The sequence below is a fragment of the Dicentrarchus labrax genome, unplaced genomic scaffold (assembly GCF_905237075.1).
Source record: "Dicentrarchus labrax unplaced genomic scaffold, dlabrax2021, whole genome shotgun sequence".
Lineage (NCBI taxonomy): Eukaryota > Metazoa > Chordata > Actinopteri > Moronidae > Dicentrarchus > Dicentrarchus labrax.
In genome coordinates, this window is record NW_026136714.1 from 190665 (window position 1) to 202856 (window position 12192).

Consider the following 12192-nt stretch of genomic DNA (forward strand, 5'->3'; position numbering starts at 1 on the left):
GATAAGAAGTGTTTCCACTGCACCTTCAGACTTGTTCTCTGTTTGAAGTGTCAGCTGTAAGGTTTAAAAAGTGGGTTTTTGCAACACACACTTACACTATTGATTAAATATTGAATTTAAAATGCTGATTACTGGGCAATATGGATCCACATCTCTCAGTAAATAATAACCATCAAGTGTTCGGTCAAGCCGTAGTATAAATAGTATTTTATATTTTAAAGTATATAGCAGGAAATCTGGGGGAGCCACTTGAATGCAGATATTGTGAGACTTAAAGCTGCAGTCAGAGCCTGAAGACTTCTGTTCACATTGTATATACAAAGAACATTTTATAATGTTGTGAGCACTGGACTGATGGAGCAAACAGTTTTAAAGGAGGGAGGATTGTAGTGGGAGCACTGGGATGTCAGGTGTGTCAATTTTGCTTAGGGCCCAAGGGAGGTCAGGACCAGGTCTGGGGGACACACAGCATGGGTGTAGCCTATAAAGACAGGAGCCTGCATGAGCTCGCAGCTGATCAGCTTGTCAGCAGATCGAATGATGCGCTGGAGTCTGCCCTTGTCCTTGGCAGTGGCAGCGTACCAGATGGTGATGGAAGACAGCTACTTGAAAAGACATCAGTTAACATCAACTAAGAATATTAGAGAAAGTGAAAGGGTCCACCTCTCACTGCAGTTCCAGTGTCTATAATGGGATATATTGAATAAATATAAATGTATTTTAAACTCAAACACCTCCTGTATCTGTTTGAGATTAAAAGCTCTCTGGCCTTTCTGTGCACACATCCATTAATATGTTAACAGTGTTTTTATTGTACTGTATTTATCAAAGGCAAACTCAGTATAGAAAGACGGGGCTGGCAGCAGCAGTTCAGCAGCAGAAACACTCTCTCAGCATTAATCTATCTACCACTTCCTAAATGTATTCCCGGAATTAGAAATGGGACTGGACTAAAAAGAGGATTGTAAGCCTCTAATTGGCCAACTAAAACAATGATTGATAGTAAGTCCACCCATTCAGAGTCTCCGATCTACAGAGACACCATTGACCCAGTGAGTGTTTTTAACTTTCACTTTCACTGATGGTTGTGTCACAGCAAGACATCCAGCAGGTGAGTGAACCCTCCTCCGTCAGTCCACTGTTGTCTGTGTGTTCTAGGCTCAACCGAGAGCTCCTCATATGTTTTCAGTCTGTGTTTAATCTGCACAATCTCTCTGGAATGAGGAGATTTACTGACACACTGGGACTAAAGCTTCTAGAAACTTGTAGGCTGAAGGGAGGAGATGCCATTTTAGAGATTATGAGAGGAGGAGGAAGTAGAGCTGCTCAGACATTTTTTAATAGTATAAATATGTATTTTTTTTAACCTAAGCTACATATGAGAGACTCAGTCTCATTAATTAGACAGCTTTGATCTGCATAATAGAGATAATACATGTTTTATATCTATTATGTGTTAAGTTGTTCATATATACAGACCAGTGCAGAGCTGGAACGACTCATTTGTTTCTTGTGCAATAGAGAAATTTGAAAAATGTCTCTGAATACTTACATACATACTGAGTATTTCAGTTTATAGTGTGTATACAACTATTGTAAAATCTTTAGCTTTAAAAAGGAAGCAATGTTAAAGTTGATGGCATTTATTTTATTGAGCTCTGTTTTTACTACAGTGCAGCCCTACAGTAACCCTATAGTAATCAAAGCCTTCAGTATTCAGTATACATGATGGCTGTAAATGTAAATATCTTTACATTTTGTATACTCCTGGCAGTAGAATAAACCAATACAAACCTATATAAAGGTTCTGTTTGCAACACAAAGCATACCGTGATATACTGTGAAACCACCAGAATCTGAATCTTATTTATATTTAATATCAGTATAATGCTGCTTGTCACACATTTTACCTTCATCAAACCAAGTGCAGCTTAACAGCTCTACTGTTAAACCAGACGGTCGTGCAACCTCGTCTACGGCCATCCACTGTGACGGACACTTGGGCTGATGGGCTGTGTTGTCAGTGTTGTTTGTGTCATTGTCACACGCTAAATAACATATAGGAACCCAAAATATCAGTTATCAGTTACTCACCCTGTGTCGCATGAATTTAGGGATGCTGAACATCAGTATCGGCCGATATTCTCCTTGTTGATATTGACCTTTCTGCAAATAGGATGAGAATAATTAATCTTGCTCTGTCTAAATGTTATGTTGGTTATTTCCAGTCAGACACTGACAATAAAATCACCTCCGTTTTCCAGCACTGGCACAACTTAACACTCAAACACTGATGTGCTCCATTCAGCAGCACAAAGAGTGAGCGGCTGTTCAGATCTGCATCTGAAATCTCAGATGAGAAGAGAAATAGGCAGAGATTCTCATCTTTGTGGATTTCTTTGTTTCCCTGGCACAAAAGGGCAAATAAATAACAACAAAAGCAGAAGTTTTATCTTGAACATAGATATCAGTATTTCATTTGAATCAAATTGAAGATTTTTTCCCCTTCCTTAATTTTAGGGAAATACAGACACTTTTTTTCATCACAAACACACACAGGCCTTCACATTGTTGTAGAAACACAACTGGGCTCCGTGTTGCTCAGAGAAATCATTTTCATGTTGTGAAGCTGACTGAGACTGCAGTTTGCTCTGTACAAACATTTTGCTGTGTGAATGAGTAAGATCATTTCAATTCTAATTCTTCTTCCTTCAGGTTGTTAAAGCAGCAGTTGGTCTTCAGTTGAATGAGTCTCTGATGTTTCCAGCACACTGACATCATGGCGGCTGCAGCACCAGGTGAGTCCAGTCACACTTTATTAGTCTGGATAAAAGACTGTCTTCTCTCTCTGTCCACATATTATAAATATAAGAAAAGCACAGCAGTCCTCAGACCTTAAATCCAGTCTGTGAGTCTGAATTCAACTCAGCTGATTTATTTTATCATTGAATGAATTCATTTTATCATTGTTTTTATTTACATTCGCCATCATCACCCTGTTAATGATCTTGATCCTGAATTATGAAGCACTTTGTAATGTCTATAAATGGTTGCACATAATGTCAGCTGTTCTATTACAAATCACTTTTTCTTCTGAGTGGTGGAACTGCATCTGGCCAATGATCTGTGTGTCATGTATCATATACTGTAGCTGATCCAAGTGGACTCTAAAGTAAATTAATGCTGTGTCCTTTCAATCACAGATGATCTGCGTCCGCGGAAGCGCAAAAACAGCTTTGTTTATTTGCCACCTTGCAGTGAGTGAAACTGAACTGTGGTATCCTGATACTTAAGAATATCTGAGTTTACAGCATTTCTGTAAGTAAGTAACAGAAAGTTTACATCTTTTCTAAATCTTTGTTTTTCAGTGTCTGAGCTGAGGGTTGTTCTGCTGGGGAACAGCTGGTCTGAGAGGAGTTCAGTGGGGAACTTCATACTGGGACAGACTGTGTTCAACAAAGCACCTAAATGTTCTCTGCAAATCAGTGGACCATTGGAGGAGAAAAAGGTAGTTCTGATCAACACTGAAGATCTGCTGCATCCCAACATCTCTCAACACAAACTGATGGAACATGTGAAAGACTGTGTGAGACTCTCTGATCCTGGACCTCATGTGTTCCTGCTGGTTCTACAGCCTGAAGACTTCACTGAGGAACACAAACTGAGACTACAATCAATCCTTGAACTCTTCAGTGATCAATCATTTGATCATTCTCTGGTTCTGATATCAACACCCAGAGAGGAGAGTCCAGGGTTGATGGAAAAATACCTGGAACGTCCTCCATTAAAAGACATGATCAGAAAATGTAGATTCAGATATTTGAAGCTGAAGAATCTTGAACATTCAGAGCTGTTAACACGCTTGGTTCAAATTGTGAGGGAGAATAATGGAGAATATGTCAGCTGTGATGTATTTGAGGACCCAACAGCTACTTTACCAGGTGATCATCAAAGTCCAAAACAAAAGGAAACTCAGAGTTCTATCACAGATGCTGTTAAAGCTGCTGGTAAGTGCAGAAACTATTCTGACAATGAAAACTTTGTTCACACAAATCTTCTTTGAATTAGAACATTATGCTGCAAAAAATATATATCATCTTTTTACAGGAATAACTGCACAAGTCTCACTCTCAGAGAAAAAGCTGTTGACTCACAGTAAGTACATTTATCACAGTGTTAATCATATATTTGCACATGGATTAGTAGTGGAATTTTTTTAATTATTAACTATGAAAATACAAAAACCCAAAACAATTTAATCTTGCATCATTCCACATATCTTTTTACCTGTTACATTTATATTTAGAAATTTTGGATTCTTAAATTTTTTTGGGGGGAAATGTGGGCCTTTCCCTAAAAATACCCAAATGTTCTTGTTTAACATATATGCAAATAAAAAAAAAAACAACAACATACAGACAAAAAAAAATAATTTCAATTTAATGTTTATGATGGTGGTGCCATTACATCTTTTCAAATGTGATTTCTTTTATTAAACATTAACTAAATATTGGCTCTATGAATTGAACCAGAACATTGTCAACTCTGTAAATGACTGAAGAGATCTCCTCATGTAAGAAAGTGATTTGAGCCTCACAGTGAGTTTATGACATTTTATCTTTCTCTCTGTTGTATTACAGCATCTGGACTCAGGATTGTGCTGCTGGGAAAAAGTGAGGACAAACAGACAAAACTTGGTAATTTCATCATCAGGAACCAAACTTTTCATTATCAAAGAACTTCCCCAACCAGGCAATGTGTAGCTACCTGTGGAGAGTGGAGAGGACAACCATTAATAGTGGTGAAAACTCCAGACATCTTCAGTCTGTCTGTGGAGGCCGTGAGAAGAGAGATGAAGAACTGTGTGACTCTATGTCCTCCTGGACCAAATGTTCTTCTGCTGTTAGTGAAACCTTTTGATTTCACTGAGAAGAACAGACAAACACTGAAGTTCATCCTGGGTTTGTTTGGTCAAGATGCTTTAAAATACTCAATGGTCATCATGACACATGAGGGGAATGAAATGAGTTTCTCTGTTAATGAACTCCTTAAAGACTGTGTAGGAAGACACTACAGGATGGGTGAAAACAACCACACATTGTTAATGGAGAAGATTAAAGAAACAGCAAATATGAGCAATGAAACCCCACTGTCTGAGTCTGAACCCATCAAACCAGCTTTAAACCTGGTTCTGTGTGGGAGGAGAGGAGCAGGGAAGACTTCAGCAGCCGAGGCCATTTTAGGTCAGACAGAGTTTCATTCAGTCTCCAACTCATCAGAGTGTGTTAAACATCAGGGAGAGGTGTGTGGACGTTGGGTTTCCCTGGTGGAGCTGCCTGCCTTGTATGGAGAACCTCAGGAGGCAGTGATGGAGGAATCACTCAGGAGTATCTCCCTCTGTGATCCTGAGGGCGTCCATGCCTTCATCCTGGTCCTACCTGTGGGGCCCCTCACTGATGAAGACAAGGGAGAGTTAAAGACCATCCAGAACACATTCAGCTCTCGAGTTAATGACTTCACCATGATTCTGTTCCCTGTGGACTCAGATCCTACAGCTCCAGCTGTTGTTAACTTTGTAAGTAAGAACAGAGACATCAAGGAGCTCCTTCAGAGCTGTGGAAGAAGATATTTTGTTCTGAACATCAAGAACAAGCAGCAGATCCCATGGTTGTTGGAAGCTGTGGAAAAGATGGGAATTGAAGGATCCAGATGTTTCACAAAGGACATGTTCACCAAGGCTCAGATGGAGATGGTCACAAGACTTAAGGCTAAACTGAAAGATGTTCAAAAGAAAAGTGAGATGGAAATGGATGACAAAAATCTGAACAGAGAGAGTCTCAGGATGGTGCTGATTGGGAAGACTGGCAATGGGAAGAGTGCAACTGGAAACACCATTTTGGGTAAAGGACATTTTAAATCTAAAGCCTGCTCAAGTTCTGTGACCAGGTTTTGTGAAAAAGCATCAGGAGACATTGATGGATGGCCTGTTGTTGTGGTTGACACTCCTGGTTTGTTTGACACGACTCTGTCCAATAATGACGTTCAACAGGAGCTTGTGAAATGCATCAGCCTGTTGTCTCCTGGACCTCATGTCATCTTACTGGTGCTGCAGATCGGTCGCTTTACACAGGAGGAAAAAGACTCTGTGGAACTGATCAAGAAATGCTTTGGCAAGAATTCAGGAGATTTCATCATCATTATATTCACTCGAGGAGATGAACTGGAAGATCAGTCAGTTGAGAGTTATGTAGAAGGAGACCGTGATGGCTGTTTAAAAAAACTGCTAACTGACTGTGGAGGAAGATACCAGGTCTTCAACAATAAGAATAAGACAGACCGCACACAAGTCAGAGAGTTATTGACAAAGTCCAACAAAATGATGAAGGAAAATGGTGGCAGCTGCTACACCTCAGAGATGTTCCAAGAGGCCGAGGCAGCGATACAGAAGGAAGTCGACAGGATCTTGAAGGACAAAGAAGAAGAAATGCAGAGACAAAAAGAAGAGCTTCAAAGAAAACATGAGGAGGAAATGGAAGAAATGAAAAGAAGAATGGAAGAACAGAAAGCAGAAATTGAACAGGAGAGAAAACTGAGAACAAAACATCTTAAAGAAATGGAGAAAAACATCAACAAGGAGCGTGAGGAGAGAAAGAAAGAACAAGAAAAGAGAGAAGAAGAGGACAGGAATAGAAAAGGACAGGAAGAACTTCAACAACTGGAGTGGGAGCAAAAACTTGAAGCTCTGGAGAAAAAAATCAAGTCTGAATCAAAGGAAAAGGAAACCATTGACAGAGAGTTGGAGCTGAGTAGAGAAGAGATGAGAAAGCAACGAAAGCACTGGGAGAAAGAAAGAAAAAAATGGTGGGGGAATCGATATCGAGAAGATGAACAGAGACGACAGGAGGAACGAGAAAAACTTAAAAAGCTCCAAGAAGAATACGAACAGGAGAGAGAAAAACATGAAAATAAAAGAAAAGAAGAGGATGAAATCAGAAGAGAAGAAGAGGAGAAGGAGAGAAAAGAATTGGAGGAAAACTATAAGAAAAAACTAGAGGATATGAAGAAGAAATATGAAGAGGAGGCCAGAAAACAAGCTGAAGAATTCAATGAGTTCAGACAGAAATACACCAAGGATTTTGCAGCGTTGGTAGAAAAACACATGGAGGAAATACAGGAACTGAAGGAAAAATATGAGAGTCAAATGCAAGAGACAGAAGAGAGCCTTGGAAAAGAGTACAATCTGTTAAGAGACCTCTCAAGTCACAATGAAAAAGAACTGAAAGAACAAATGGAGGACTTGAAGAAAAAGCATATGAGACAAGACGAAGAGTGCATTCAGTTAAAAACCTGCTCAGCTGACAATGAAAAAGAACTGAAAAAACAAATGGAGGAGTTGAAGAAACAACATGAACAAGAAGTTAATGTCTTACAACAGAAATACAAAGAGAAATGTATGATCCTCTGATCTCCCCACTGACTCTTGATCATTGTTGTGTTGTCAAATGGAACATAATTTGAATAAGTGTCTGGGCTATTAATGCTATAATGCTATGTTATCATTTGATTTCTTTTTAAGTAAATCAGATTTTGCAGGCTTGTTTGTGGGATTATTGCGGCCTAAAATGGCTGAAAAGCAGCTATGAAAGCTATGAAAGCTGCTTTTCTAAAAAAAACATTTCTATAATTAATTGAAAATCAAAGGCAACTTGTTTTTTTTTATATGCATTCACATTGCTTTGTTTCCATATACTTTGTGGTGTGTGATTGGCACCGGGGCTAACTAACTGTTGCAGCTGTTAACTGTTTTACAATCAATAAATTAAAGTTCCAAGGAGGCTGTATTTGCAGAATAATTAGTATCACCATTTGTTAAATTGATTATTATTTCAAATAAGTATATACTTGCATATTGTATACATGTTATTGTACTGAATACTTTTTTACATTCTTGTTTATATCTGTATTGTAGTGGTGAAAATGCACCCTGGGTTGATGTTCTATGGAGCAAACAATAATACTTCATATCTTAACAGTTTCTGCATAAGGGAATTCACATACACTAATGAAGAGAGTAAACGCTGCTGGTGTAGAGGAAATTAAATAAACAGAATGTAAAAATCTAGTATCTGCTATAGAGGATTATAAAGGACAGTGAAACCTGGATGATACTCCCCTATAGGTGACACATTCTTCATAAGGTACAAGGGATCAATGTGTGGGTGTACTAAGCATTTCATATAGGAAGTTGTAGGATCATAACATGTACATGCACTCATGATGTGATTGGATAGTGTCTAGTAGAAAGGTATAAATGGATGCGACCTGTTTTAGTAAGATCAGTTGATCTCGAGGAAACTTGGTTTGCTTGTGTCCTGTGCAGATGCAAATAAATTGTATAAAAAAATAAAGGAATACAATTTTATCTTGTTCATTTATTTCGTTTTCTCTGACCGTGATTATTTGACGACGTTTATGTAAAAATTTCACAACAAATAAACTGCTTTCTTATTTTAGAATATCGGAGAAATGTAATGTATTGTTTGACTTCATTTTCAAAACTTGAAACAGATGGTTTATAATTGGAACCTTTTGATTTATGGATGTGTGATTTTGTATAAAAACGGATGATAAAGTATTGGTTTCTTCTGATGGAAGAAAAGAGAGAAGAATGCTAATTTTTTTTTACACAAAAGGGTAAAATCATAATCAATATACTGGGAAATAAAATCCCAAATATCTTTCCAAAAAGAACAAGAAGAGTGGGGATAAGACCAAAATAAATTACATTCATTTTCTGACAAAATGAGCCTTTTTATCTCTTTGTAAAAACAACTTGGAGGGATAAAAACAATTAATTTTCAAAGTCACTTCCTCGACCTGATTAAAATCCAATATTTAGAAGGTAGTTACCTCGTTTTTCTGGAAGTCTCCGGTCAATACCACCTCTGTCCGACATCAGTGAGCCCCTTTGCGGGCTTATAGTGAGTCTCAGTCGGCCGCTGTCTGCAGGCTGGATCCGCTTATTTCTACTGGAGACACAAACCGGAACATTTTAATGTTTAAATACAAAGATTAAAAGAAGACGTTAAACTGGGACCTGATAACAGCAGACTGACTACAGCTGTTAACTATAAATGAAATAAATGTAGAAGTTACAAGTGAATATGGTCTATTGCAGTCAGCTCCAAAAACAGTAAAATAGTACTAAAATAATTTAACTGGTTGTGGAAGATGCACCTTCTACCTTTGCAGCAACCTCTAGTCAGCCAGGTGCTCCTCCTAACCCATCACCACAAAGGTGCTCATTCTGCCCTTGCATGACTGATACCAAATGCCCCAAATGTCATGCATATAATTATTTGCAAAATACACACCATTACGACAACACACTGCCACTCATGCAAGTTAAGGCATATTCACACACAGAGAAACACACACACACACACACACACACACACACACACACACACACACACACACACACAAACACAAACACAAACAAACGCACATGCAAACGCAAACAAACTGGGATTGTTATTTGGGGTTTTTGAATTTGTAATTAAAATGATTTCCGAAATTATTTTTGTAAAATTGAAACTTCTTTAGGGAAATAAATGTTCACTCTTCAATATCAAAATGTTTTTTTGCACCTAAATTGTATCAGTCAGTCTATTGTGGGGATATCCTGGCTAATATTTGACATATACCAGTCTGATAATCCATAATAATTCATAATTCAGTTTACAGTATTTCGATGTAATGAGTGGTTTATTGACCATGAATTTCAAAAAGAATAGTGAAACTTGTCGTTATGAGTTGGAATAAGGATTACTAAATAGGTAAACACAGAATTAGGTGATAATTAATATTTTATGCTTCATAAACAATGTTGACCCCGGAGGACAATAGGTGTGATTATGTGTCACCATTAAAAACATTTAATGCTTTCAAAACAGTGTCCTGACTAAACTTTGACATATACCAGACTGTGATAATCAATCAACATGTATTCCTATTATATTAACTATAGTCAAAATTATTCAGATTTTTAGCTGTTTTTAAAACAAAAAAAATGCAATATAATTTTGCATAAATTAAGTTTACTGACCCTAAATTATAGAAATATGGGTCAAGCTTGGTGTTAATGAGTTGGTATTGAGTTGACTAATAAGGTGAAACACAGTATTGGATCATAATTTATACTGTATGTTATTTAAACAAGTCAAACCAGACTGGGGTCAAATTCATGAAGGAGGAAAACAACTGCATAGTCAATGGGAAGGTATTATGAGGGTTAAAAAAAAAAAAAAAACATTAAAAACGTTTATACCCACAAAAGTGAATTATTTAAGTAGGCTATTTTAACGGAGTTTGTTACTGACCGACACACCAACGGGACGCATTAAGAGGAACTGGACACCAATATTGGAGTAAATGGCGCCCGTGGCACAAGAATGGTAAAATATAATAAAACATGAACAGCGGTAATAGCAAATTTAATCTTTTAATCTGCTATAACTTGAAACAGATGGTTTATAATTGTAAATGTTTTGATTTATGGATGTGTGATTTTGCATGAAGTAGGATAAAACAGAAGAAATAAATAAAGTATTGGTTTCTTCTGATGGAAGAAAAGAGAGAAAAATGCTAATTTGTTTTTCACAAAAGGGTTAAATCATAATCAATATACTGGGAAATAAAATCCCAAATATCTTTCCAAAAAGAACAAGAAGAGTGGGAATAAGACCAAAATAAATTACATTCATTTTCTGACAAAATGAGCCTTTTTATCTCTTTGTAAAAACAACTTGGAGGGATAAAAACAATTAATTTTCAAAGTCACTTCCTCGACCTGATTAAAATCCAATATTTAGAAGGTAGTTACCTCGTTTTTCTGGAAGTCTCCGGTCAATACCACCTCTGTCCGACATCAGTGAGCCCCTCTGCGGGCTTATAGTGACTCTCAGTCGGCCGCTGTCTGCAGGCTGGATCCGCTTATTTCTACTGGAGACAACATTTTAATGTTTAAATACAAAGATTAAAAGAAGACGTTAAACTGGGACCTGATAACAGCAGACTGACTACAGCTGTTAACTATAAATGAAATAAATGTAGAAGTTACAAAAGAATATGGTCTATTGCAGTCAGCTCCAAAAACAGTAAAATAATAAAAAATGTAATAAAATGTTAACTTACAGACACCAACCGGACGCGTTAACAGGAACTGGACACCAATGTTGGGGCGCACCGGTCAGGATTGCAGGGGCTCCACAAGATGGCGCCCGTTGCACAAGAATGGTAAAATATAATAAAACATGAACAGAGGTAATAACACATTTAATCTTTCAATCTGCTATATATAAATATAAATTATAGCTATATGAATTAAAATGACAACATTTTACCACCAATTATTAAACCATTTTTTTCGTTACTGTACATTTTGGCCAGTTAAACTTTGGAGGAAGTGATCAAATTGTCAAATAAAGTAGGTCCTTTATGTCCTTTCCTGAACACTTTCCCTCGACCTCTGTAGTAAACATCATGAATTCATAAATACTCTACACTAAAGAGAGAATCTGCAGACAACCAGTCAAAAATATGACTTAATTGTCAACGTTGGAACTTAAATAAAGATTAATACAGGTTACAGTCATATAAATCTACTATTGCACATGGCAAATATTCTTTATTCTTTATATTGTGATCTTGTAAACATTCCTGCACAAACTGTACATCTTCCATTTAAAATAGATAACATATTGTACATAATGTCTTTGTAATATCTTTCATATATTATTGTTCAGCTTAATTTTTTGTATTTATGCTTCTTGACGTGCAGTTTATTGTTATGTACCAAGATAACGAGGCAGATTCCTTTATGTGGAAACCTACGTAACCACTTAACTCTCAACAGTTAAATTATGAAATGATATTCCTAAAGGCTGCAGTACAACAAAGCCCATTATAAGGAATAACTAAATTACACTGCAACGTATAAACTTCACTTTATTATAATAATGTTAATAATATGTAATAATGTTACAAAGTGCTTCACACAGGATCACAACTTCATAACAAGTAGATTTTACAACAGTAGCGTTTGTTCAAAGTCCAAACATAGAAGCATAATAACAGGTTGTGGCAGAAGTTGATCTGCATACTTTTTTGGTCATTTTTAATTGTTTGTAT

At 37.0% G+C, this 12192-nt stretch overlaps 1 protein-coding gene across 3 annotated transcripts; it reads left to right on the top strand.

Annotated features, from left to right (window-relative positions):
* The first annotated feature begins 1023 nt into the window (after positions 1 to 1023).
* On the top strand, positions 1024 to 8422 carry LOC127376431 (uncharacterized). 3 transcript variants are annotated; one of them, XM_051423340.1, is made up of 6 exons: positions 1024 to 1111; positions 2716 to 2798; positions 3204 to 3257; positions 3369 to 4007; positions 4108 to 4155; positions 4641 to 8422. In XM_051423340.1, exons 2-6 carry the CDS (start codon positions 2780 to 2782, stop codon positions 7463 to 7465), a joined length of 3585 nt encoding a protein of 1194 aa, XP_051279300.1. In that variant the 5' UTR covers positions 1024 to 1111; positions 2716 to 2779; the 3' UTR covers positions 7466 to 8422. The 3 variants fall into 3 exon arrangements, with proteins under 3 accessions (XP_051279300.1, XP_051279301.1, XP_051279302.1); XM_051423341.1 differs by lacking the exon at positions 4108 to 4155; XM_051423342.1 differs by lacking the exon at positions 3204 to 3257.
* The last annotated feature ends 3770 nt before the right edge of the window (positions 8423 to 12192 follow it).

Excerpts from the sequence above, each read along its gene's own strand:
- LOC127376431 (XM_051423340.1), top strand. Across the intron at positions 4,008-4,107 it reads AGATGCTGTTAAAGCTGCTG|GAATAACTGCACAAGTCTCA; the intron begins GTAAGTGCAGAA and ends ATCTTTTTACAG. Across the intron at positions 4,156-4,640 it reads GAAAAAGCTGTTGACTCACA|CATCTGGACTCAGGATTGTG; the intron begins GTAAGTACATTT and ends GTTGTATTACAG.